The sequence below is a fragment of the Arvicanthis niloticus genome, chromosome 3 (genome assembly GCF_011762505.2).
Source record: "Arvicanthis niloticus isolate mArvNil1 chromosome 3, mArvNil1.pat.X, whole genome shotgun sequence".
Classification (NCBI taxonomy): Eukaryota; Metazoa; Chordata; class Mammalia; order Rodentia; family Muridae; genus Arvicanthis; species Arvicanthis niloticus.
Window position 1 is genome coordinate 2,422,698 of NC_047660.1, and position 27,849 is coordinate 2,450,546.

The 27,849-nt window shown below is 46.9% G+C and overlaps 2 protein-coding genes across 2 annotated transcripts in view; both read right to left on the bottom strand.

The window, feature by feature from the left end:
- Positions 1 to 1,517: 1,517 nt before the first annotated feature.
- LOC117706300 (putative mitochondrial import inner membrane translocase subunit Tim8 A-B) lies at positions 1,518 to 12,319 on the bottom strand. Its single transcript, XM_034499206.2, has 2 exons — positions 4,850 to 12,319; positions 1,518 to 3,233 (listed from the first exon to the last, which is right to left on the bottom strand). The coding sequence occupies exon 1, from the start codon at positions 5,171 to 5,173 to the stop codon at positions 4,880 to 4,882; it is 294 nt and encodes a 97-aa protein (XP_034355097.1). The 5' UTR covers positions 5,174 to 12,319; the 3' UTR covers positions 1,518 to 3,233; positions 4,850 to 4,879.
- A 142-nt stretch (positions 12,320 to 12,461) lies between these two features.
- The window catches only part of Ubac2 (UBA domain containing 2), a 148,026-nt gene continuing 132,638 nt past the window's right edge, over positions 12,462 to 27,849 (bottom strand). Inside the window, exon 9 of the mRNA XM_034498812.2 lies at positions 12,462 to 13,607. Coding sequence (XP_034354703.1) covers positions 13,500 to 13,607 — 108 coding nt within the window. The 3' untranslated portion in view covers positions 12,462 to 13,499. The remainder of the gene's footprint in view (positions 13,608 to 27,849) is intronic.

Consider the following 27,849-nt stretch of genomic DNA (forward strand, 5'->3'; position numbering starts at 1 on the left):
GCGGGGCTTCTCCTTGAGTGTTTGCCTTTCATTTCACACAATGCGGGGGGGGGGGGGGGGGAAGGGGGGGTGTTCTGTCTTCCCAGTAGTGTCTTCACTAAGCACTCATGCATGAGGGCCTGGGAAGGAATAGCCTGGCTTTTCCCATGGGAAACCCGGTTTTCATGTCCAGAATCCTATGTCACCTGATTCCACCTTAATCTTAAAAAAAAAAAAAAAAAAAAAAAGTCACAATAAACAAAGACCTGGGCAGCCAGTTCTCCTAGTCTGCCCACCAGGCCTCCTGGGAGACAAACTTTACACTCTTACCTGTACTCTTTTAAAGCTTCTTAGCCTCTCCTCTGGTCTCCACTTCATCCTGGAGCTCTGGCATCCCAAATTTTAGCTGAGTTATCCAAGGACCCATTTGTTTTTCTAACTTGAGTCAACTCAGTCATGGTATCCTATGACAGCAGCAGAAAAGTAAGGGATACAGATGCCCTCCCAAAGCCAGCCCAAGCATGCACAGAAAGGTCCCTGTGCTTTGTTTGTTAAAGGGCTGAGTCCTGAAGTCAGTGGCCATGAGACAGTGGCTATATCAGAACTTATGACTACCAGCTTAACTAAGCTCCCAAGTGTGACTTTCCGACACTGAAACTCCCTATTCTCAAAGTCTTTATAAAATAAAACTGAAAACAAACCTATTTCTACTCTAATGGTGGTCCCCTCTCTACAGACTCACACTACAGGAAAAGATCTTAAATGTACACAAGTGATATTTAGGACTACGTTCTGTTTATTTAAGATGTACATTTTGTACCTTGTTTTAACAGAAAGTCTTATCCTTAAAATATGAATTTAGGATTGCTTGGCTGTACAGATAATTTGAGGTAAGAAACATGATAAAAAAGACCACTAATAAGCCAGCCAGTGAAGAATCTCAAATGAAAGGTGTAAGATCTTGCTTTTATCTATATTTTAGTATGTTAAACATGCACAAATGTGTACCTTAGGTCTACAGATAAACTTCTATCTCTACACGCATTTGTATGTTATATACTTCTTACCTCACTGATATGGGGAAATTTTCACTTATAAAGTTAACCTAAACACTTTATTTCTTTACATTTATTGCTTATTTGTTTGAGGATGGGAGGGGAGGGGAATGCAAGCAGTCACAGCACACAGCAGCTACAGGGTCTAGCTCAGGCTGTCGGGCTTGTCAAGGGATCATTTCACTTGCTAGGCCGTCTTGCCCATCCCTAAATCCTTTTTAAATTTAAACAACTTTGAAAAATGGTAATATCCAAGTCCATATGGTTTATAAAGCTCTAGGTTCATGTTACAATAAATGAAATACCACATGTGGTGGTGCATGCATGTAATCCCTGCACTTGGGAGGAGGCAGGACAGTCAGGAGTTCAAGGTCTACATGAGGTCTCAAAACTACAAAGCCATGTATATGGAGCTAAATCATGTTCTGTTGAGGTCTGAATCATTCCTTAATGAATTAAAATAATAAAACACCATTGATCATGTTTAAATTTTATATGCTTTAGCATTTTGCTTTATTACTTCAAACAAGTTTAAATATATTGGGTCTGTTTCCACATTCAAGGGTTGTTAGAAAATCAGTGCATACTTTACAGATGTTGTAAGCTGGTCTGTACAGGTGCTGACGCAGGACTGCTAAGGGTAACGACTGAAACTCCAAGGAAAAGGGGAACTGCTGTCTTGGAGGAACGTGAGGTGTGTTTTAAAAAGGAAGTTATAAATACAGGGATAGATTTTGAGACAGCTCTTGCTCTGCAGCCCAAGCTATCCTGAAAGTATGTTGCCTGGTCTGTATTCAAACTCCATACCCTCCCACCTCCTGCTCTGTCTCCTGCCTGCTGGCATTACAGGCATGTGCTCCGACACCAGGCCAAGAAAGTGTTAATTTTTATTTGAGAGACTCCTGTGTTGCTACATTGACAAGGACAAAGGGCTGGAGAGATGGCTGAGCAGTAAGACACTGGCAGCTTTTCCACATGACCTGGGTTTGATTCCCAGTACCCAAGTGATGACTCTCAGTCACCTGTACGCCCAGTGCTGACATCCAGTGCTCTCCTCTGGCCTTTGTAGGCACTGAACAGAAACAACACATACACACACACACACACACACAGAGTAAAAAAAATCAACAGATTATAGGAACAAAAAGTAGAGAACAAAACTAAAGGTATGAGTAGGAATAAAAATTTGCAATTATTGCCTATTAAGGAGAATATCTTATAACAAAACCACCTGCTAGTGTTCTAAGAGGCTAGGGTGTAAATAAAGTATAAGAGAAGCAAAATTCAGCTTGAAAATGGACTCCAGGTGAATACAGCCTAATAGCCAGCCCCTCCTTCTAAACTAAACTTAACTGCTGACCACTTCCTCCCCAACGCATGATCGGATCACACCAACCTGGACAAATCTCACCCTGGCACCAAGGGACCAAGACTAAAACACAGGACGGTTGATCAGCAAAGTCTGCAGAGAAAATTGTTCAGAGATGAGGGATGAAGCTGTCAAACAAGACAAGCACACATAGGAAGAAAGGAGGAAGCAAAGGAAGGGAGAGGGAGGGAAAAAGGAAAAATAGAGTTCCTTGTGTCAGTCCTACCCAAAGCTGATAGGTTACAACAAACAGGTTCCTTTCCTTTAAATATTTATTTTATATGTACAGTCATTTAACGTTTATTTTTATTTTGTGTGCATGGGTGTTTTACCTGCATGCATGTCTGTTTGCCATGTGTGTGCCGTGCCTGTGGATGCCAGAGAAGGGGGAGCCGTGTAGGATCACCTGGAACTGGAGTTACAGATGCTGTGAGCCACCATGTGGTTGCTGAGAAATTAATGCAGGTTCTCTGGAAGAGCAAGCAGTAGCCTTCATCTCTGAGTCATCTTTGCAGACTGTTATGTGAACATAAGTGCGCCCTGTGTCTAGGATGCCCCAGAGGTCAGGAGAGGTGTTGAGTCTGCCAGAACTGGCATTACAAACAGTTGAGAACCATTAGATGGACTGGCTGGCTCTCTGTAAGAGTGACGAGTCTCTTCACTGCTGAGCCATGTCTCCAGCCCCCAAGGAAGAGGCTCTTGTGCACGGTGACCTGACAGAGATCGGTTCCTCCTGACTCCAGCCTCTCCATATGAGTTGCTTACTTCCTGCAGGCACAGACTATTTCAGGATTTCCTCATCAGTCTCCAAATAGATGGCATCCGAAGTCCTAAGAAACAGGGATCGGAAAGAAGAAAACTTTCTGTAGGGAATCCCATTCACATGTGAGAACAGCCCAACACTCTGGCAGTGAGCGCCTTCTCCTGGCTAACCCTTCTTCCCTGCATCCTTAGCCTGGGATTCCTTTTTCTCTGTACCCTCTAACCCTGCTGCAGACACAGCGATGAGAAGTTAGAACCTCTCCTCCCAGTACTGGCCCAAATTATTAAATAAACCTGCCTGTTTACTAATTCCTGTCTCCCGTTGGATCTCAGACAGTCACAGCCAGTAAACAAGGACATGAGAGCCCTGTGTTCTCTTCCTCCCCGATTACTGAAGAGGTCTCTCAATCTTGAAGGAGCTAAGCCTTGGTTAAAACTTATTTTCCTTCAATTTTTAATGACTTGTTTATTGTTGTTCTGAGCGCATGCTGTCACAGCATGCAGGCAGAGGTCGGGGACAACTCTGTGACTTAGTTCTCTCTATTCACTTTTATTCACTTTATTTGCTCCAGGGATCAAATGAAGGTTGACAGGCCCCTGTGGCGAGCGCCTTCACCCTCTGAGCCGCCTTATAAGCCCCCATTTTTATTTTTATTGTGACTGATTAAATGATTAACCAAGGTCATGTTTGATCAATTATCTTAAACCCCTCTGTCTTTTAAACTGATATCTCCAAATCAAATTCTAAAAACATTGAGATTTCTAGAGGGCACCTGAAAGTTCAAAAAACTTGTATTTGTATAAATATATTATTATTATGTATTCCAAATGGTATGAGAGTTCTGGAATCAGATACATCTTGAAAGCTTTCAGTTATAATTGTAATGATAAATTCTTTTGATTTCTTAAGAAATAACCAAGCCAGCTATGGTGGGTGGTATATGCCCATGTTCCCGGTGTTCAGAGCACTGAGATAGAGGATCTGCTCCAAGTTCAAGGTCAACTTGATCTACATGGTGAGTTCCAGGCCAGTCAGGCAGCTACACAGCAAGCAAGATCCTGTCTTTAAAAACAAGTTGTCCAGGGCTGGTGAGATGGCTCAGTGGTTAAGAGCACTGACTGCTCTTCTGGAGGTCATGAGTTTAAATCCCAGCAACCACATAGTGGCTCACAACCATCTGCAATGAGATCTGATGCCCTCATATGGGTGTCTAAAGACAGCTACAATGTACTGGAGGGAGCAAGCGGGGCCTGGAGCAAGAGGGAGAAGGGGGTGGGGAATAAAAAATAAAAAAAAGTTGTCCATAGTGAAGCTCCTTTATTCTGAGATCTCTCTCTCTCTCCCTCCCTCTGTCTGTCTCTCTCTTTCTCTCTGTCTGTCTGTCTCTCTCTCTTTCTCTCTCACGCACGCACACACACACACACACACACACACCACACACCTTTAATCACAGAACTCAGGAGGCAGGAGCAGGCAAATGTAGAATTCCAGGCTACACAGTGACACCCTATCTTTAAAAAAAAATGGAAATAAACGACCACACACAACTCAAACCTCCATGACCCTCAACCCTACAAACACACACACACACACACACACACACACACACACACACACACACACACACAAAAAAAAAGCCAAACAAAACCAAAAAAACCCCAACCTCTCCATTTCCCCACCTACCTTCCTCTTCCAAGGAGAGAAACGCTGAGCTCAGTCGGAAAGGCTTTCTGCGAACAATGGTCTGGCCTTCTGGGTCTGCTCCAGTCGATTCAAGATGAACTGGCTCGTATCGATGAAGCGCTCGACGCAGTTCACCAAGCAGAGCTCGGCCCGGCCATCCAGCTTGGGCCCCGGCTTGTCCATGCACTTCTCCCAGCAGAGCTCCGTCATGTGGTGGATGAGCAGCTGCACCCGCTGCTTCTGCACCTCCATCTCCATGAAACGCTGCAGCTGTGGGTCTGTAGATCCCAGGCCGCCTCCCGAGGAAGACCAAGAGGACTCCATGCCAGCAAGACAGGGACCGGAAGTGATACCCACCAGGCGTTCGGCTAGGGAGCAGGAACCGGAAGTATCATGGCTGACTCAGGCCCACCTAGGAAGCATTGCCCCTTTAGTCTGCTGGATGCTCCGCTTGGCTCCGCTTATCTTAGTAAAGATTCTAAAGTAACATTTGAATTAACACTATTAAAATGTCAATCGAAATCAGGCTGAATGAATAAGACAATGAACCAAGGAAGCAATGTTTTTGAGACCTTTGGCTAAACCCATTGGCTTAAATTCTCCAAGATAAAATTTGACCGGACTTTTAGAGGAAACAGAGGGCTACAGACCATTCTCAGAAGCGTTTCTGACTGATGGCACTCAATTCTAATTGGTCCTAACTTTACCAGGTCCTAATAGATGGCAAAGTCTCCCTCCATTTTCAACCCTCTCATCATTCCTACCTCAGTCTCCTCAGTCTCCTAGACATCGGGTAGGGTGTCCCTCCTGAGGAGCACTCCTGAGGTCAGGATTTCAGATTGCTCTTTCTTGTTCTGTTTCCAACATTCCAGATTGGGGGAGAAGTGGAAAAAAATACTAACGGTTACCATGAACACACTTCTCTGACTTCAGCCTCCTGCACACCTGTTGCTACCCACACATTTGGTCCTGGCCTTCTAACTGAAGTCTCCTCTTCTTTCCTGTGGAGCATGGCCACTGAAAATAAGCCTTTTTCAGGATGTGAGACCTTCAGCTCTTTAACCTTTAAGAAGATTTTGGTCAAAAATGGGAAATAAAGAGGGATTGAAAATGTCACTTTGTTGGCAACAAGCACAAGTTATTCTAAGTACTCTGTTTTCAGACTCTATATAAAGCACAGGGCGAAATTAAACTCAAGGTTCTGGGCCCTCACAGAGCTGGGGACGTCCTCATAGCTGAACAGCTTCTGTTGTAAACAGTTGTCTAAGTCCAGATATCTCAGATACAACTTGTAAGGAGACAGTTGTCTGAGTCCAGCTATCTCAAGGACAGCTTCTCCATCTTTCTGGCAGAGTCACACTAGTTCATATTCCCAGGCTTAAGAACGAACACCTATCCCACTTCTCAAAATTCTTTCTTAACTGTCTGTTAACCAGTAATGACTATAGAAATTGCTGTTATCTAAACCAAGGTGAACAAGTTGTAAAAATACATAACCAATGCCCTGTTATGCCCTAATTAACTACATGCTGCTGGGTAGACCCTTGGCCCCTTAGCACTCTGAGCTCAGGACCTAATGATGTCTAGGGGAATGAATCAAGGACCTTGAAGCTAGGTCCCCTGAATACGACCCAGTCTCCAATGGGGTCTCCGTGCTTGACCCTTAATGTCTAAATACAATTGGATAACACTGCAGCTCCCCCAGATCACCCCTTGCCTAATGGTCTCGTCTTTTAAAAATGTTGTACAATCTCCCTTCAGGGATTCAGTTAGAGCTGGCCACCTAACAGAGTGCTCAGAAAATAAAGCTTTCATTTTTAAGCTTCTGTATATGAAGCGAGTTTTCTTGGTTTTCATCCTGAACCCAACAGCTCGGAAGGCTGGAGATGGTTCCAATGTTAGAAACAATTGAAGTTCTCCCAGAGGACTGGAATTAGTTCCCAGCACCCACATGGCAGCTCACAACTATCTGTCCCAGTTCCAGGGGATCTGATACCATCTTCTGACCTCTGTGGACACCAGGCTTGCAGGTGGTGCACAGACATACATGCAGGCAAGCATTGAAATATGTTTTTAAAATTTTGAAGAAAATGTCACAAGTCACAAAGCTCTTCAATCTGTGGAGATACAAGAGGCCCAGTTAGGCAGGTTTCTGGAGACTTGGATGCCATAACGGTAAGGAATACAACCATCACACTTGTCAGCGAGCAAGAGACCATACTTTAAATTTTTTGCAGCAGTGCTGGTGACTGAATCGAGGGTTCCTGCATGCTACACAAGCACACTATCACTGAGCCACATGCCCAACACTTTGCCCTGTTTACATCTGTAAAACTGTAAAACTAACACCTTTGGGGTGCCACTCCAGAACTTCCTCTGGGCAACTAGAATTCTTGTTTTCTCCTTGGGTGACTCTCCTTATTTTGGCTGGGACAAACATTTTTTGTGTTCTGGCAAGGTGCCCTGGCTGGCCTTTTCTGGTTGCTACTTATATACATGTATAGACACAGGCACTTGAATCACATTCACACACATGAACTTAGTGCGTGCCTAGTTCACACTGGCTCCCCAGTAAATGCTTACTGGATGAAAAATGGGTGTACACAATATGAGGGGCATCTCATAATATTTTGCCTTTATTGACTTCCTCGGTGGCACTGTTTAACAAAGGGACTGACTCTAAATGGCTTGAGGCCATGAAAGACATTACTTACTGGAGCTTGTGATCTGTTTGTCAATCATTTCTCTGTAAAACTTGTTTCAGTTCTTATGTGGAAAGTAGGGAAGGAAATGTATGGCTCTTTGGGACTTTCTAACCTAAGTTATCTTTGACTGACCTGGAATTTGGAAGGCATCATTTGGGGCCTCAGTTTACAAATGGGAAAAGTCCATAGGAGTTTGGGGTATGTTGACACATTGTAGCCTTCGGAAAAGCAGAGAACTCGAGCAGATATGCCTAGTCACAAGGAACCATGCTACTCTGACCAGGTCATAGAACTGGCTGCTGACAGAATTGGGTCTTATTCGGGGTTCAGCGCAAGCCTCTGAAGAAACAGAAACAGTCACATTTCAGTGATGACAACTGAAGCACAGTTGAAGTCTTCTCTTATTAGCCAGTGTTCTAGTAGGGAAACTATTTTCTGTGAAATGGAAAGAAGAAAACAGTGGTGGCCACAGCGCAGCCCAGCCTCCTTTGCCTTTCCCTGCTGGTAAAGAGACAATTTAATTTTCACTAGAATGACAGTTAATGGATGTCTGGGTTGCAAGTGTGTGTTTCCAGCTTCATTAAGTCACCAAACCACATACAGCCCAGAAAGTCTGGAGCCAGGGCCCCTTTCTGCTTTATGTGGCTCAGTGCTCCCAGTCAGAAAACAGTTACTGCTCTTGAATTTCCTGGCACTAGTGGCTTGGTTGTTAAACATACAGAATAATCTCAGCCTGTGGGGGGCTCAGAACTGGAGCAGAAATGCAGCAGGTCTCCTGGGGTGACTTTGCTCCCTCACACCCCCTGTCACTGACAGAACCTCTACTCTAAGTAAGGCAGCCTCCTGAGGCAGAGGTCACCTTGCCTGGAACCCTGTGGTATGTTTGTTTTGTTTTTTAGGTGGGCTGTAAAGGAAGGAAGCTAGAGAGTCTAGCACCTTGCATGAACTGGTTCATTTTCCACAGAAGGGCATGCGCATGGACATCTTCCATGCTTTGCAGATAGGAGAGTGGCTGGCTGGCGGGTCTTTGCTGACATCCTTGTGAGTTCATTGCCCTTGGTGAGTGAGGTGAGCTAGCAGGGACCTTCTTGGGTACAAGTGAGGTCTTCAGTCAGCTTACAGATGTCCCTTCATTCCCTTGCTCTAGGTTCCAGCCCTCTCCGCTCCTACTGTGCTGTTCTCACGTTAACCGACCTCTCTGTCCAGTAAATCGTGCCATCCTCTCTGGAAGCACAGGCCAGAGTCTAACCTCACGCCACAGAGCAAAACCTGCTGATATGTCCAGAATGGCTCTCTGGGTTGTATTTGGAGGAGACTCTTGAGAAGACTTCTGGAAGACCTTTTGATAGTTCTTCCCACACGTGGTTGTATTATTGGTAATTGATTGCCTCTGAAGAGAACTGTACCTTACCCTTCCCAGTCACATACATGTGGCTCTCAAAAGACAGGTACTGTTTGTGGGAAGGAAATGACCGAGAGTAACTTCATAGTAAGGCTTCAGTGAGCAGTACTTCCCAAGAACAGAAAGCCATACAGGGAGAGCAGAAGCAGAAGGCCATACAGGGAGAGCGGGAACTTTTGCGTTACTGAGGGAGAAACATGAGCCAAGCTGGGTGCAAAGAAGCGGTGAGGAGCTCACCTCTGACGGGCCTGGGGCAGGAGCTTACAGCATACCAGTCTGATGGCCAGCCCTGGAACTGGCCATGTAATACTCTCTTTTCTGAGGTTTGTACCGACAGCAAGAAGCACAAGAGCAGAAGACCCCAACTGAGAGTGAGGTGGCCCTGATCTGAGGTTTAAGGTCCCACAAGCTTGGAGGCTCCTGCTTTGGATCTCTGACTATTCAACCCATGCCAACTTCCTTATACCCACATCTGTTGAGGCAGCTCTCCCTGGGTGTGACTCTGCTGTGTCTTCCAGCAGGGTACAGCATCCTGGGCAATATCTCACGCCTAGGACTGTGCCCCAGACTCTGTCTGTTGGAGAAGCAGCATGCATGAGTTCAGTGAGTTCCTATCCAGGGGCAGACACACGAGAAGGGGCCAGGGTTGCCAGTTCTGCAGAGATGGGAGGCCTCAGAGGAGGGGACTTGTGGCAAGACTCCAGGGAAGAATAGTCTGTGAACAGTGAGAAGGAGCCCAGGGTGTCAGGTTGAGGACGTCAACAGCGGAGGTAGTATGTCCTGAGGTGGAACCATAGGAAAAACCAAAAAGGAGGACCAGGCACTTGAGCCCTGAGCTCAACCAAGATGAGCCCAAACCAAGTCAAGAAATGGAAACAAGTTATCCAGTGGCCCTGAGAGAGCATTCCATGTGCACTTAGGTTGATTCTGGACCCTTCTGAACTGAACCTAGCCTTTGAACAGTTCCCCTTCCTGCACCAGGCCTGCTCACGCCTCCTCCCCACACTCTGTACTGAAACTCAGTGTGGTTTGAGAATGAGTTATTCAGGGAAGGAGGGATAGAGGAAGAAGAGCCACCCTCTTAGTCATAGCTGGCAAACCCCAGGGCAGACACTGGTATGCTCTGTAGACAGGTTACTCCAGAGAGTCTTCCTTTAGTTGAGGACTGGAGACTGGAGTCAGACTATATGTCTCTGGGATTGTGGGATCGTGTTTCCTATCTGGAAGCAGGGGTGGGTTGTGAGGGGTGAGCAAATGCGTGTGTGCGTGCACACATGCAAGTATTTTTAAACAAAACCAGAGCTAAAGGGTAGAGTGGAGAAGGCAAGTTTTAGGCAGGAACTGTTGTAATAGGAGAAATGGAGCTTTGACACAGACTTCTTTTTCAGTGTCAAGATTGAACGTGGCTTTGCACATGCTAGGCAGTCGCTACACCGCTAAGCTGTATCCACGTCCTTGCTGTCAGTGGAGCTAGATCTGTTCTAACACACCATGGACAAGTGGAGGTCCACTAACAAAGGGCAGGAATGTAGAAGGAACTTACTGGAATAGAAATATGGAGTCAGGAGTTTCTTCCTTCTGCTTCAGACTGACAGTATTCCTGTTGGTGGACAAAGGTAATCGGACTCGGAGGTGAGGAACCTGACCATACACTGAGGGTGATTGGACACGGAGGTGAGGAACCTGACCATACACTGAGGGTGATCGGACACGGAGGTGAGGAACCTGACCATACACTGAGGGTGATCGGACACGGAGGTGAGGAACTACACTGAGGGTGATTGGACACGGAGGTGAGGAACCTGACCATACACTGAGGGTAACAGACAGATATCAGGAGGAGGGGTCTGTCTGTAGAGTACTGATAGGAGCTTCATATCCTTCCCTTTGGCCCTCAGATCTCCCTGTGTCCCCAACAGGAACTGCCCTCTGCTGACTCCAGCCTCCTGCAGTTCTGAGTGCTGGGATGCTATCCCCTATCCTCCAGCTCAGCTCTCCAGCCTCACCTCTTCTCAGGCTGACATCTTCCCCAAGATACGCAACTCTGTAGCCCAGACCAGCCTCTATCCTTCTCTGCCTTGATCCCTATCACTAAGGGGCAGGGGTACCACCAAAATCTAGTTATTGGGACTGGCTCTCTGCTAGACATAGCTGTATCAAGGAGTTTCATAGTCATGTGACTCTACCCCCTAACATTCTAGGTCCATTCTCTTATAAAACAACACATCTGTTAGGGGACCTGAATAGAAAATAATCTTACAAATGGCACGCCATTTGCTAGCTGTGGGAAAAATGTGTATGGTTTTAGATACTTCCATTCAATTTAAGAACAACTGTAAGAACATAACCCAGAAGACATTCTCAGTGCCATTGGGATGTGTTGACAGTTTGTGTTCAGTTTGCCTCTTGCAGTTTGCTAACTCTATGCTGTCTGATTCAGTGGGACTTCAGGGGCAGGGCTTCCTTAGGTATGGCGACAGTTAATTTTCATTGTTGACTTTGTGGATTTAGAATCATGGAGACACCTCTGGGTGTATCTTTGAGTATTTCATCTGATAATGTCGGCTGCACCATCCCATAAGCTGGGAGGAGGAGACTGAGCTGGGTGAGCAACAGCATTCACCTGATGGCAGACAGCTTGAGCAGGTAGCTCATGCTCCCATAGCCACGTGCCCCACCCTTCCCATTGTGGGCTGGAGCTCCTCCCACTCCTCACACTGTGGGCTGGAGCTCCTCCCACTCCTCCCATTGTGGGCTAGAGCTCCTCCCATTCCTCCCACTGTGGGCTGGAGCTCCTCCCATTCCTCACACTGTGGGCTGGAGCTCCTCCCACTGTTGGCTGGAGCTCCTCCCACTCCTCCCACTGTGGGCCGGAGCTCCTCCCACTCCTCCCACTGTGGGCCGGAGCTCCTCCCACTCCTCCCACTGTGAGGAATAAGGTCTGAAGCTGTTTTTTGACAGGTATTTTGTTAACAGCAACAAGCATTATTATTAGCCACAGAAGGACTGATTCATTCACTATGGACAACTTTTCTCCACTCCTTTCCCATTTCGGTCTGGATCTGCTGGTCTGGAAACCCAGGCTGATCAGTAAGCATCTGCACACACCCATAGCCTTGAAGCTTGTCTACGCCCCATCAAGCAATCATATTTACAGGGAGCCCTTGCCCTCTTGAACCCAGTCTCTGACATGGAGTCCATAGGTGGGTCTTGGAGTGTCTCACTTTACACTCCTACCTCCAGGGGCAGTGTTGCTTGGCCCTGGTCACTGAAGGAAGCTGGTCACTGTGCTCACACTGGGCTTGCAGAGCCACTCCAATTCTGTTCTGAGCAGCAGGGCCCCAGCCAGCACTGCCCGTGGTGACCGCACTGCAGGAACAGAAGGGAGTGCTTACTGTGCAGGCCTGGGGCTTCTCAAGTAGCAGTCTGGGTTCATGTCTCCTTTTGGTGGAATTGCCTAGACTAAAGTTTTATTTAGAGAAGTATCATAAAAACTACTGAAAAGTAAAACACATAAAAACTTTATTGTATCACACACCTAAATTTGCATCAATTTGACACATTGCTGCTCACTTCGCAGAACACACCTGCAGAACACACCTGGTGCAGTTTGCTTATGGGACAGTTGTCAACTCCTAGAACTGTTCTTGCTCACAGGGGGCTGCCTCCTGCCTACACCTCCCTGACTGTCTGCACGGTAGGCACTGCCTCACCCACTACAAGGGGCAAGGATGGGGCCAGGGAGGATGGGCTGCCAGAAGAGCTGGTGCATGTGTAAGGACCTGTAGGTTGGCCCAGGTTGGGTGGGCCCAGGCTGAGCCATGCTGGCCAGCACCTGCTCTCTGCACAGCCCCACTAGTCTCTAAAACAACTTTTTTTCTTTAGTCCAATTCACTCCTTAGCCCAAGTGGCCACTGTAATGCATTCTGAGCAGAATCACCCCAGGTAGGTATCAGGGGGCATTCCAGAACTGCACGTCCACACTAGATTATTTGTACTGAAACCAGGAGGAGTTGGGACAGACTCCCTAGGCTGGAGGGGGCTAATCTCCGGCTTCCTCTGTCACTGAGGTCTCAAGGACACTGCCCAGACACTGTGTGCAGAATAACCACTGAGATGTGAATACACATTTAAGAGGAAAAAAAAAAGCAGTCCATAAAGAGTAGTGTGGCACATCCTTTCTGAGGTCACATGGCCTGTCCCCCTTCACTGAGGTGAGGACAAGCAAGACTGCACACAAACTTCAGGACAGTTGTCTCTCTCTGCAGTGCTATAAAAACTGCCACCGACACCTGTAACCGTCATGCATTTGAACACGTAAGAATGACGGTTTTCCAAACTGAGAAATGCCCAGTAAAAAAATAAAGATAGAAAATACATGCTAATTTAATGGCAAACTTATTTGAGACTACACGGCAACCATCTTGGATTTCAGGACAGTGTGTAGTGGGAGCCACCGTCTTCTCTTGAGAACACCGTACTGGGTCTGTGTGGTCCTCAGGCTGATGAGGTGGCAGGGCACCACTGTCACAGCAGCTGAATGTCAGTGCTGCAGCAGGAAGTTGGTAGCCACATTGAGGTCATTGTTCGAGGCCCTCAGGGCCTCCAAGGCGTCCCCTCTGGAAAATCCCATCTCCATGAGGCGGGCGACCTGCAAAGAGAGCAGAAAATGGAGGCTCGACACCACAAAGCTCATCCTTAGCACCACATGTGCTCCACATGCCTTTGTGGGAAAGCTCAAAGCTTCTAAAACAAGACCTGGTAGCACAAACCTATAATCCCAGCATTTGGAAGGTGGAGACAAGAGCACCAGGAGTTCAAGGTTATCCTGGGCTACAGAGGGACTTTGAGTCTAACCTGGGCTATGTGAGACCCTATCTTAAAAAACAAAACAAAACAGGACAAAGAAGAGGGGGAGATGAGGCTCAGCTGACAGCCATTTGCCTTGCAAGAGCCTGAGTTTGTCCCCTGGCACCCGTGTAAAGTGCCAAGTACAGCAGACTACATTACAGGGATGATGTCTGAGCTTGTCCTCGGGCTGACTCCTCTCTCTTCCCTTTCTGTCTCTCTGGAAAAAAAAAAAAATCAACAAAAATCCACTTCCCCCAAACAACAATGGTGACTAATAATAAGCCTTCTTAGTGCATTCTGTACACAACTAGGAAATCTCATGGGATCCTTGCTGTCTCAGTTACATCTCTAGGTGCTGTGACAGAAAGTGACTTATGGGAGAGGTATGGAGGCCATGGTGCTGTCAGTAGTGGAACTGTGACTGGGATTCCACACCTTTCTGGGGACCAAGGAGACACAATGCTAGAGTCAGTTGACTTCTTCCTGTTTCCCTTTTTGTTCAGTCTGGGGACCCAGCCATGGAAGGCCGCTGCTCATACCACAGTGGACTCCTTCCTCAGTTACGCTTTTCTGCTTGAAGACACACCCAGAGAAGCCCCATTAATGCCCTAAGTGCCTCTTAACTCAATCATGCTAGTAACAAAAATTAGTCGTTATATAAAACGAAGGAGGAAACAGGGTTTTGGAGGCCCTGAGGCAGTGTGGCCAGGCTGTGAGAATGCCAGAGTGACAGCCTGAGCTTATCAGTGGCTGCACTGTCACCTGTGATCCTGAGGAACAGTCAGGTGTGCCCCAAGGTGTGCCCATACCAGCCAACAAGTGCACAACTAGCATCTTCCTCCTGCTGCCATGGCTCTGACTGTCACAATGGACTCAGTTGTTGGCATGGACAGTTTCCTGCCTGTGGGCACTCTGGTCTCTCTCCAGAGGCAGCATGTGCTAAGTCCTGCTTGAAGCCTGGGGCTTTTATAGGTAGCAATAGCCATCTGCAAGGAGGGCTGAGGCAGGGACAGTAAAAGAGATGCAGGTGACCTAAAGCCATAGGGTGGGGGAGGGGAGGCAAGAAGCACCAGGCTTGTACAGACCACAGATCCTGGTTGTGTGAGTAAAAAGGCTTCCTGTACCTGTACCTTTGTTCTCAGGAGCCATCATAGGACATGCTAACAACTAGCAGGTGATCTTCCTGAGATGGTCTGCCTCGGATTAAAATAATCTACGACAGATCTGCTCCCATAGGCAAGGCCCAGGAGAAGATCATTTTAGGAAAGATTCCTGCAATTAATATTCTTTTCCTGTTATTATTAAACATATCTGACAACCACTAGGTATTAGCTCACCCTTTTGAGCAGATCTCTGCAGATCTATAAAGATGTGCAGTCTTGAAGTGATGCTATATAGACAAATAGATGACTTCTTAATTCTTGATGATACTATAAAAATTCTTAAAATTATGTCAGTATTTATTAAGCTCTTTTATAGTGGGACTGCTATTAGGTTCTCTCTGATAATCAAAACTGCAGTGAGAACTCTGTCAGTCTCCCATGTGTCACCAGTTAATTGCTCTTAGATAGTAACCAGACTTTCTTCTTCTCAGAGCACATTCATGAGGTTGTAAAACCGTGAACCAACGGTCACTAAAAGGGAACTAATGATTTATTATAGGTGCTGGGACAGAAGATAATGTGTTGACTTGGTTTAGTTATGTAAAACTTCACTGATAACTTAGTTATGATTTTTTGTTGTGGTTAATCTCTGACCCAAACACATCCGGTCAAGGAAAACACAATATTTATGATTATAAACTGCAAGCCTTGGATTGGGCAGATTTACCATTGCACTACTCTATTCCCCAGCTATGAGATCCCTTAAAAACTGCGGTTTTCTAAGCCATGTTCTTCTCTTCCTCCTTGTCCTTCCAGCAACGGCTCCAACGGCCCCAACGGCTCCTCTCGCTCTCTGTTCTCCTCTTCAGACTCCTCCCCCTTTTCCGCCACCTCCCCTTCTACTGCCCAATCACTGGCTCTAGCCTTTATTTTACAAATTCAATTGGACAGAAGGTTCACAAGATTCACTCCTCCTCTGCAGCCCCTCCCAGGAGTGGAACTACCATGAAAACAAGAGGCTGGGGCTACCCACAACACTTCCCCCTTTCTGTCCAATTAAAAGACTCTTTTTTCTCAGATATAAATTGAACACAAACTATATTACCATGTTGTAATTGTTAAAGTACAAGATAGGCCTAATACCCAGTCCATCATTTTTGTTAACTAAATAGAACCTCTGCCATCTCTCTCAACTACAAGACTTAGTTCTGAACCTGGCTTATGTCCTGTCTTCAGAATGAATGTCAGCTGAAAACCATCCACTCAGATCTTTTCTCTCAAAGTAAATAGCCAGGATTGGCTACGAGACTATAGGTTTTCAACCCCGTCAGAAATCCAGAATGACTGGGTTAACTGAAAGTATGGGAAGCACTAAGCATAGCTTCTAAAACTTAGCCAATTTATGGAGACCACTGAACACCTGGAAAGCCCCTATACTACAGAACGTTGGAGCATCAAATCTTCAGCCTTCTGGCCCAGAATCATCTGACAGACCTTAGTGATGCAGAATTACTAAGGGCTGATTACTCTGTCCTGGCAGATTTAATCAGTCAACTATTCCGCAAGTGTGTCCTTTTCTGCACAGTATTTCGTCTGTAGATGAAAAGAGGCAATTCTTGCCTAGTGGCTAGAGGAGTTGCTGGGGGAGAGGCGAGGTAGAACGGAGAGAAAGAAGAGGAGAGGAGCCATTGGACCTGTTGGTGGAAGGACAAGGAGGAAGAGAAGAACATGGCTTAGAAAACCGCAGGTTTTAAGGGATCTCACAGCTGGGGAATAGAGTAGTGCAATGGTAAATCTGTCCAATCCAAGGCTTGCAGTTTATAATCATAAATATTGAGTTCTGTTTTCCTTGACCGGATGTGTTTGGGTCAGAGATTAACCACAACAGTTTTTAGCTCTCTATGAACCTGTGGAGCTGTGACAGGTGGTGAATATTTAGCCAGATAATTACTCCTAATGGGTATGCATATAAATATTCTCTGTTATAAACTTCTATTTCAATTTATGATTTGATTTTATGTGTAAACTTGTGATGAATATTTTACCATGTGATCATGTATTCTGAAAGACGCATAAGTGCTGAAGACAAAGAGAAGAATGAGAATTGAGCAGAGGAGAGAACACTTTTTAGTCAGATCTGAACAGAACGTTTTAGAACACAACTGAAGATAATTTTTTTAGTCAGGACACAAGAGAACTTTTTAGACAGAACTGAACTCAAGAAGAACTCAGAAGGAAAGATGTAGCATTGGAAGGAAAGGCATTGAGAGTAAGGGCATTACTGTGACATCAGAGCAGGAGGAGAGAGCAAGGTGAGGAGAATGCAGCAGGAGCAGGCAGGTTCTCCTTACTGTGGGATAGAACAGGACTTATCTTAATAGCAAGGCAGGTTTAGTCTTACTAAAGAGAGCAAAGCTTTCTTCTTACAGACTTGGGCTTAATTTAGCAATAAAAGGGTAGAAGCCTTTATCTATATAATAAAGATTGGAGCTCATTTTTCATCCAGAATGAGTGAGTTCTTTCTGCCCTGGTGCTTGGTCTTTTGCTCCACATGCATATGTAAGTATGGATGTATGTGTGTAAGTATGTAATTATGAGAATATATATAAAGCTGGGCCCAATTGGTTGTGAGCAGAAATGTGTAAATGTGCATGTATGAATCTGTATATGAATTTATGTGAGTTTATGCATATTTGTTTATGTAAAGGTTTTTCTTTCTGTGAGCGTGACTCTTCTCCTGGTTCAGTAGAAGTTTACTGCTCCAAACTCCCCACAGCCTGACAAGAGGCATCCGGACTAAAGGGACAAGGCTCTAGCCATCACCCCTTTACTTACTCCCTTGTTGTCAGGCTACAGGTGTCAATCACCTAAGCCAACGGCTTTTAACCCTCAGAAAGAGCAAGAAAGCTTTTAGGACTTTTTAGAAGTTACCATTAGCATTCAGTATATTACAGAGCTAGACCATCTTGAGACCCTCTGTCTTTAAAGCCACACCATAGTCTGTCCTACTCTTTGTCTTGTCTCAAATCTCTCCAGGCTGGAAGACTCCTGACAATAACCTGCTTTCTCAAGAAACGTGGGACATAATTATAGCACTTGGGAGACAGAGGCAGTAATTCAAAACTATCTCCTATCACAGTGAATTCAAAGCCAGCCTCGGCTATATAAGACTCCAGCCCTCTGTCTCAAAAACAAACAGAAAAAACTCACAACAACTTACAAAAATATTGATTGATTGGATTTACTTACAGGAATCTATTACTTTTTTTGTGTATAATAAAGCATAGGACACTTGCAATAACTAATAGCAAATACTGAGACTCAGAAATATGAAGCTTTTTGCTGCCACACGGGGACAAATCTGAGGTCACCATTTAAGTTTTCTTTCTAGTTGAAGAGCATGTGCTGGACACTATACATGGAAAGACCAAGCTCAGAACTGCTCTCCTGTTCAACGTTAGCCTGAGAGTGGCTGAAAGAGAGGCTGATGGGGCAGGGCCTTTGTGATGGGAAGTACACGACAAGAATAGAGTACAGGACAGGGGACTGCAAGTGACCCAGAACTCCTCCCAAAGAGGCAAGATCTGAGGGGACAGAGATGCACATGCACACTGTCTGAAGCTAGAAATCTCAGCTGTGTAGCATTCACCTCAGTTATGGTCGTGAGCACATAGTGGGGATGAGTGGGAGTTTAGATCACAATTGGCATTTCCCAAGACACATGCACAGACTGCATTTCACACTGTGGCTATGGTCTGAAGGACACACAAGAGCTGATTCTGTAAAGATCAGACCTATGGTGGGCTGGACTGCAAGGCCATCTTTCAGCTTCCCTTCCCTTCCTGGCTCCTCACTGATTGAGCGTGGCTGCGCCTCAGGGCAGGAGGGCTGCTCCTGTCAGTAGCTCTGTGAGGCACCTGACCCTGCCTTTCTCTTCACCCCCTCTGCTGGCTCCCATCCCCCGCTGAGTCTGTAGCTCCCCTTTACTGCCATCTCTGGGTGGTGGGGTGCTTTTCCCTTTGCTGCTGGCCTGCTGACTCTTCATCACCCACGTGACTTTTAGACACAGGCCCATTCCTTGTCTCTTTTGGGTAGAAAGAACCCAGACTAGAAGTCCCTGGGGTCCTACAGATCTGTTTCCTAAGAGAACAACTTACAAAGTTTTACTTTGGCCCATCATGGTAGGGACAGCGCTGTGGAGCAGGAGCAGTTTATATCATGGCAGAAAGGAAACAGAGAAAAGGACAGTTAGGCACCAGAGACTGGGCATCCCACGGACATCCTGGTCCTATGGACCTACATCCTCCAGATACGTCTCACCTCCCAGAATATCCTTTACAGAATATCCTCAACACCATCAGCTAAGCTTTAACACAGGAGACTGGGATGGACATTTTGTATTCAAGCTACAACTTCCCACTCCTCTGGCTAGGGATGTCTCAGCTGGTAAAGCGCTTGCCTAGCACAGATGATGTTCCTGGCACTGCTGAGAACACTACCTGCCCAGGTGATGACACTGTGAATTAGCCACACCACTTGACCTCCCAGACATTCCTTTGAAATATGGGTAGAAACTTCCATGAGTCTGAGACTCCTGCCTGCCTGCAATGCAGCATCACGGGGATGACAGACACCAAGCTCTGTTGCCAACTCAGGCAGTAGCTGGGCCTCCATGGACCGTGGCATCCATGGCCAGAGTGCTGAGTACTCTGCACCTGGAGGTATCTTCTCAGGCGTCCCTGTGTAAGGGAAGGTCTTCCAAATGAGCGAACAGTTTTAAACCCTATACAGCTGTGGGTTGGGTCTGCTCAGTTTCTGTGATGAATACTCTCGGCCGGCAACTTCACCACATCTGGAGTTAACTAAAACCCAGATGGCTGGGCACAGCTGTGAGTGAGTTTTCTTAGTGAAATAATTTGAGGTGGAAGATCCACCTTTAGTCGGAACCACGCCTCTGCTGGCAGCCCATGTAAAGGACATGGGAGGACGAAGTTCATTCTCTTGCCTGCTTGTCTGAGAACAAGACTTGCTGCCAAGTCTACTCTTCACTGGCATCACAGCCTATAACCTCACTTCTTAGAGACTGATGTCTATACTGGTCTTCACTGAAGACCAGCTGAGACATCCAGCCTTGGGGATTCAGCAACTACTTGTTGGATAAATTCTCCTTTCTACATAATTTATAATTTCTACACAATTCATAAGTGTACACACACATGCACACACACACACACACACACACACACACACACACACACACACTTTATGATTTCTGCTCCTCTAGAGAATCCTGAAGAATACATATGCTTTTAGCGCATGTTTTTCGCTGTCCCAGTAAAAAAGTGCTCAACTTCTTTGGAAATGCCACTGGTTACTCTAACAACCATACCCTTTATGTCTACAACTTTCTACATTACGTTTTAGGCCTGACTGGAGTTTTCAAATCCCTCTGCTCAGCTTTGCACTCCCAATTCTCACTGAAAATATGGTCAAAAGCAGGCAGAAAAGGCTGTACTTCATCTTGGGTGAAATGCTATATTAAAATATCTCCACCAAATTAACTAGTTACTTTTAAACTTAGCTTCAACATCCCAGGACTGGAAAAAATGCAAACAAATTCTTTGCCAAAATGTAACAAATTCCCTCTGGCCCAATTTCGAACAGTAACCTCACAGCCTGGTCTTCGCTGCAAACCGACTAGCATTCTGACCTTCTGTTCTCCCCAGAATCACCCCAGAAGCTCTATTTACAGAATCCAAAGCTTTCTCTAGCTCATTCTTCAAACGCTTCCCATAAACCAGCTCCACACATGTAGGATTTAGTCACAGCAGTGACACTATTTTTAGTACCAAGTTAGCTAGCTTTCTATAACTGTGGCCAGATCACCCAACAGATAGCTTAGAGAAGGACAGGTTTATTTTGGCTCATGGCTTAAAATATTCAGCCCATGATTATTTTGCCCCCATGTGTTTGAACAGAACATCATGGTGGTGCTGTGTGCAGGCAGGAGGCAGAGGATGACACCAAGAGGGACCAGGGGCAAGACACCTAAGGGCCTGATCTCCCTCAGGACAAGACACACAAGGGCCTGATCTCCCATAGGACAAGATACACAAGGGCCTGATCTCCCACAAGACAAGATACACAAGGGCCTGATTTCCCATAGGACAAGATACACAAGGGCCTGATCTCCCATTGGACAAGATACACAAGGGCCTGATCTCCCATAGGACAAGATACACAAGGGCCTGATCTCCCATAGGACAAGATACACAAGGGCCTGATCTCCCATAGGACAAGATACACAAGGGCCTGATCTCCCATAGGACAAGATACACAAGGGCCTGATCTCCCATAGGACAAGATACACAAGGGCCTGATCTCCCATAGGACAAGATACACAAGGGCCTGATCTCCCACAAGACAAGACACTCTAGGGCCTGCTCTCCCATAGCACAAATGCTCTCCCATAGGACAAGACACACAAGATCTCCCACAAGACAAGACACACTAGAGACTGATCTCCCACAGGATAAGACACTCTAGGGCCTGCTCTCACATAGAATAAAACATACAAGGACATGATCTCCCACAGGGACAAGACACCCAAGGGCCTGCTCTCCCATAGGAAAAGACACCCTAGAGCCTGATCTCCCAGTGACCTACTCCTTCCAATTAAGGCCCCATTTCCTAAGTTTCTAGAGCCTACAAACAGTGTCACCAGCTAGGTACTGAAGCTTTAACACATGAGCTTGTACTGGAGTTTGACATTCAACTGTGCACTGTGTCTCAGGATCCAATGCTCTGGACCCCAATCCTTTCTCAGTTTGTATCATCTGAAAACATGGTACCCAAAGCAGTGTGCAACTCCATGGGTGTGTGCTGGCCGGTGTATGTGTTACGTTTGTGCATATGCTTGTGCATATGCAGGCATACACACGTATGTAGAGAGCTATGATGTGTGAACTGGTTGACCAGTTTAGTGGGAGCCTGCTAAAAACTTGATAATTGTCACCTGCCATCCTCAGGGGAGTTCTCAAACCCTACAGTGACCTTGTGGTAAAGGGACAGCACACATCTCTGCCTGCTTTCCACCTACCCCAAATGAATGACTTCTAAATGTCGTCAATCATCCCTCTCAAACTTGTATCTTCTCCAGGTATGCTTAGCAAACCTGCAAACTTAATTTGAGTCATTACTGATGACAGTGTTTAGACATGCCAGATCAAAGATAGAGCTCAGAGCTCATGAGAAGGTTTTCTGTGTTTAGTGGTTAATAGGCTTACCCAGTCAAAAACCTGGGTCACCTTAGTACTATTACCCACTCCACAGGCCAGTGCTCTATCTCCACATGATGTCATAAATTCAGTGACATCTTGTTGTTATCTTGTTGTCCTCAGACTGCAAAGACTTTTCTGACATCTACAAGTCACCCCGTTGCCAATCTGGTTTACACTGTCAGATACCAAAATATGAAACTTGGCATTCAATTTTTTAAATTAATTTTCTCCTTTCCTTTGGGGCTTTTGTACAGTGAGCATTATTCTGAACCTTTCAAGCTCCTATCAGCCTAAATGTCAAGGGGTTGGGGGGTTTGCTGGACATCAGTCATAAGGAGGAAACAACTGCCTGATACAAGCAGTCTGATTAGTATTTTCAACCTTGGGTTCCAGTCTAAGGTGTCTCTCTGCAATTATTTCTGGCCAAGGAGCGCTGTCTCTGGGTCGGTCAGTAGTTGGATGGATTCATTTCCTTCTGTGTGTCGTGTATGAGCTTGTTTCCAAGGCCTCCAGACAGTCTGTCCCTTTCCTACGCTTGCTGCCACCCTGTGTATGTCACGCAGAGCTGTAGTTCACTTTCATTTTGAACCTGTCCAGGAGCAGGTCTATATGCTGTCAACAGGCAGCAGTCTCAGGGGTTGGATAAGTCATAGCTGGAGCTGACAAAGGCCAACAGAGATGTCTGGCCATAGCTGAAACCTGCTCCATGATCTTTCCCTGCACCGATGACTCGAGTGGGATCCAGAAGACCCTGCTGCACAAGGACAGGTGGCACAGACCACACTGGGCCCCTCGGGTTTGGAATGGTGGAGCGGCCCTGTAAGCAATGAGAATGAATGCCTTCTTTGTATGCAATCACTGTGATCTCTCCTTCTCAGGTATGAGTGACCATGTGTCCACCACGGCTGGCTTGACAATGAGCCAGGCTTTTGCAGGTCTTCACTGAAGAGTCTTCTATTGCCGAAGGTGAGCAGCAAGCCTGGTGCTTCAGCCACCCAGTGCCATTCTATATTTATATATTTTCCAGGGCTGAGAAGACAAGTGTGTGTTCACTGCTAACTGGCCTGGTATAGGCTTATCAGCGACTCTGTGAAGGAGCTAGCCCACAGAGCTATATGGTAAAGGGGAATGGTTAGCAACCCAGTGGCTCTCATTTCCCATATAGCTGATGACCTTGCCAATGTCTGGGTCAATCCTACCGCATCAAAAAGAGAGCTTGACACACACAGTAGCCCAGACTGGAGGTGAGGTGGCCAGGCTCAGTGATAAATAAAACACAGAAGGTGAAAGACACCCAGAGCTCTTTAAAGGGCCTGCTGTGATGGACCAGACAACACAACTGCATCCCATCATTACCAGACGCCAGGTTGATAACAATTTGTATGGGAAATTTTGAAATGCCCCATGGAGTTTTCTAAAAAGTCTTTCCTTTAATCCTTGCTATCCTTCAGCCCACTGGGTACCTTCCTCCTGACCCACAGAAGGAGCTGTCTAAAACCATTGTGAAGTATCAGAATAGCATGCAGTGAGACTTCTAGTCCAATTTCTACCCCAACTTTTGCTCAACTTTGTTTAGAATCCAACCATGGGTCATGACTGTTCAGCAAGGCCGTTCTGCTTGCTCTGCTTTTGTCTGTCTGATTCTGAGATAAGATTTTGTTATATAGCCTGGCTGGTATTAAACTATGTAGTCCAAGCTGGCCTCAAATTTGCAGTAATCCTTGTACCTTGGCCTCCTGAGTTCTGGGGTTACAGGTACCAGAGACAATACCAGCTCCTCTGTAGTCTTTCACAACTATTTATTCAGTCATTAAAGTGCTCTAAATGGAATATCCCATGGTTATACTCTAGTGGAGGTGAGGGCCTGAGACCATAGAATCTACAGGACACCAGGGGGAGCCTCCCTGTTTTATCCTCCCTGAGTGTGCATTGTGCTCGTGTCCAGTCCTCTCCCACCATGGAAGCAGATTGACTCAGTCAGCTGCCTGTCATCATGGCCCACCACAGGTGTCAGGGGCCTTACTCAGCCTCCTGTGACATGGTGAAGCCTTGTGGCTGGCTGGCCTGACGAAGGGGACACGGATGGAACTAGTCACGGTCACTGTCAGCTGATAATACGTGGACTGTACTTTTCCCTTCCACGTGTTCTTCCACAAACAGACCACACCACAAGGGAGGAAACCAACACACAAAGAAACAGTTCTTTTCCTAGTTTTTAAATACTTTTTTTAAATAACTCTGATGACCTGTACACAACTCCCTATCTTGGGGTAACTTTCACTCCAAGAAGCTAGTAAAATGGTGCCTTGGTTCTCTACTCCTGACTCACCTCCTCTGCTACATGTCAAAGACAAGACACTCATCCCAGGACTCACAGCAGCACCTTCAATGACAACTGCTTGGTTTGGTCAACAAAGACTGTGGTTTTCTTTAACTTCCCTTTAGTTACGAGTGTCAAAAACAAATGGTGTTTTGGGTTTTTAACTTCCCAAATTCTGATGCTCATAGACGGAGATGCCCAGCGGATGGTGGCCCACCCCATCTCATAGATGGAGATGGCCAGCGGATGGTGGCCCCACCCATCCACAGCTGGGCCAGCTGCCCTTCTGTGCCAGGTCACATGCACAGCCAAGGCTGCCCTGCCTCTCCATTATGAGTAGGCCTGTTACCTGTTCCTGTGGGCTACCCTCTCCCAGTGCTGCTGCTAGCCCCTTGTGGGAAGAGCAGCTCCTTTCTTTCTGATCTGATCTCCTCTCACCTCCTGGTTAACAGGGGCTCTGCTATTTACATCTTTGCCAGGGTCCCTTGCCTTTGATTTAGCACGCGGCAGGTCCTCAGGAAAGAGCAAGCTCCCTGCCCACTCTTCCAGCAGCGTTAGGGTTGGGCAGTCCAGCCGATCAGTAATGGGGCTGACTAAAATGAATTTAGAAGTGAACGGAAAGAAAGGGCAAATTCACCTCCTGTCCCCTTCAGTTTCAGCATGGGTAAGCCATTTGTGTACTGTCACCCGAGAGGTCAATTTCTAACTTTAGGAAGGGCACAAGAATTGACTTCCCACCTTGGTTTACAAACAAATCAGAAGTAAATTTGACAAGATTTCATTATTACCAATTAAAATCTTATTTATGGTCCAAGATTATTGTATTTGTTTATTTGTGAGCGCCACGGTATATGCGTTGGAGTTAGAGGACAATTTGTGGGGATCAGTTTTATCCGTCTACCAAGTGAGTCTCAGGGAGCTTGCTCAGGTCATCAGGAATGGTGACACACTTCTTCACCACACACTGATTAGCATGAGTGTGTATCAAAAACACTTGGTCAAGAAAAGACGGGAGTGGCCACTGCACTCAGGGCTCACTGCTGCCAAGGCCCTCTCACAACATTCCAGGGCAGTGGGGAGGGGCTCATAAACTCAGCCCTAGCCGAGGAATTGCTGGCAGTTCATGGTTGCTAGGGAAGAAAATACTTCTTCTGCAGTGGTCTAACCGGGAGTCCAGTGTCCATGCTCCAGAAAACACCCCACCTCCATGCTTATACACGCACCCTTCATTAAACTCAGTGGATCATTGGGGAAAAAAACCCCATGAAAGTGGGAGAGGAACTTGTCCAGAGGGAGTGGGAGAGGATAAGAGAAGGAAGATGGGGCTGAGGATGATCCAAATAGTTTCTGTACTTTTATAAAATTGTCAAAGAATAAATAAAAATTATTTTAAAAAAGAAAATATGGGGGAGGCAGAGGGACAAGAAAGCAGTTCTTGAGATAGACACTTTAGTACATTTGGTTACAAAAAAGGACATCATTTGACGGGCTTTACTTATGCTCTGATAAATTCTCATATATGTATACAAAGACCATGTTTTCCATCACTCTCCAGGCATGTCTGGGAGTCTCTCTGAGCATGTCTGGGGGGTCTCTCTGAGCATGTCTGGGGGGGGTCTCTCTGAGATGTCTGAGGGCCTGAGCATGTCTGGGGGTCTCTCTGAGCATGTCTGGGGAGTCTCTCTGAGATGTCTGGGGGTCTCTCTGAGCATGTCTGGGGGTCTCTCTGAGCATGTCTGGGAGTCTCTCTGAGCATGTCTTGGGGTCTCTCTGAGCATGTCTGGGGGGTCTCTCTGAGCATGTCTGGGGGTCTCTCTGAGATGTCTGGGGAGTCTCTCTGAGATGTCTGGGGAGTCTCTCTAAGATGTCTGGGGAGTCTCTCTGAGATGTCTGGGGAGTCTCTCTGAGATGTCTGGGGGTCTCTCTGAGATGTCTGGGGAGTCTCTCTGAGATGTCTGGGGGTCTCTCTGAGCATGTCTGGGGAGTCTCTCTGAGATGTCTGGGGAGTCTCTCTGAGATGTCTGGGGGTCTCTCTGAGCATGTCTGGGGAGTCTCTCTGAGATGTCTGGGGAGTCTCTCTGAGCATGCCTGGGAGTCTCTCTGAGCATGTCTGAGGGCCTGAGCATGTCTGGGGGGTCTCTCTGAGATGTCTGGGGGGTCTCTCTGAGATGTCTGGGGAGTCTCTCTGAAATGTCTGGGGATCTCTCTGAGATGTCTGGGGGTCTCTCTGAGATGTCTGGGGGTCTCTCTGAGCATGTCTGGGGGGTCTCTCTGAGCATGTCTGGGGGGTCTCTCTGAGCATGTCTAGGAGGTCTCTCTGAGCATGTCTGGGGGGTCTCTCTGAGCATGTCTGGGGGGTCTCTCTGAGATGTCTGGGGGTCTGGGGGGTCTCTCTGAGCATGTCTGGGGGTCTCTCTGAGCATGTCTGGGGGGTCTCTCTGAGCATGTCTGGGGGTCTCTCTGAGCATGTCTGGGGGGTCTCTCTGAGATGTCTTGGGGTCTCTCTGAGATGTCTGGGGGTCTCTCTGAGATGTCTGGGGGTCTCTCTGAGCATGTCTGGGGAGTCTCTCTGAGATGTCTGGGGGGTCTCTCTGAGATGTCTGGGGGTCTCTCTGAGATGTCTGGGGAGTCTTCTGAGATGTCTGGGGGGTCTCTCTGAGATGTCTGGGGAGTCTCTCTGAGATGTCTGGGGGTCTCTCTGAGATGTCTGGGGATCTCTCTGAGATGTCTGGGGGTCTCTCTGAGATGTCTGGGGAGTCTGAGATGTCTGGGGGTCTCTCTGAGCATGTCTGGGGGGTCTCTCTGAGCATGTCTGGGGGGTCTCTCTGAGCATGTCTGGGGGGTCTCTCTGAGATGTCTGGAGAGTCTCTCTGAGCATGTCTGGGGGGTCTCTCTGAGCATGTCTGGGGAGTCTCTCTGAGATGTCTGGGGGGTCTCTCTGAGATGTCTGGGGAGTCTCTCTGAAATGTCTGGGGATCTCTCTGAGATGTCTGGGGGTCTCTCTGAGATGTCTGGGGGTCTTTCTGAGCATGTCTGGGGGGTCTCTCTGAGCATGTCTGGGGGGTCTCTCTGAGCATGTCCGGGGGTTCTCTCTGAACATGTCTGGGGGTCTCTCTGAGCATGTCTAGGGGGTCTCTCTGAGCATGTCTGGGGGTCTGAGATGTCTTGGGGTCTCTCTGAGATGTCTGGGGGTCTCTCTGAGATGTCTGGGGAATCTCTCTGAGATGTCTGGGGGTCTCTCTGAGATGTCTGGGGAGTCTCTCTGAGATGTCTGGGGAGTCTCTCTGAGCTGTCTGGGGGTCTCTCTGAGATGTCTGGGGAGTCTCTCTGAGCTGTCTG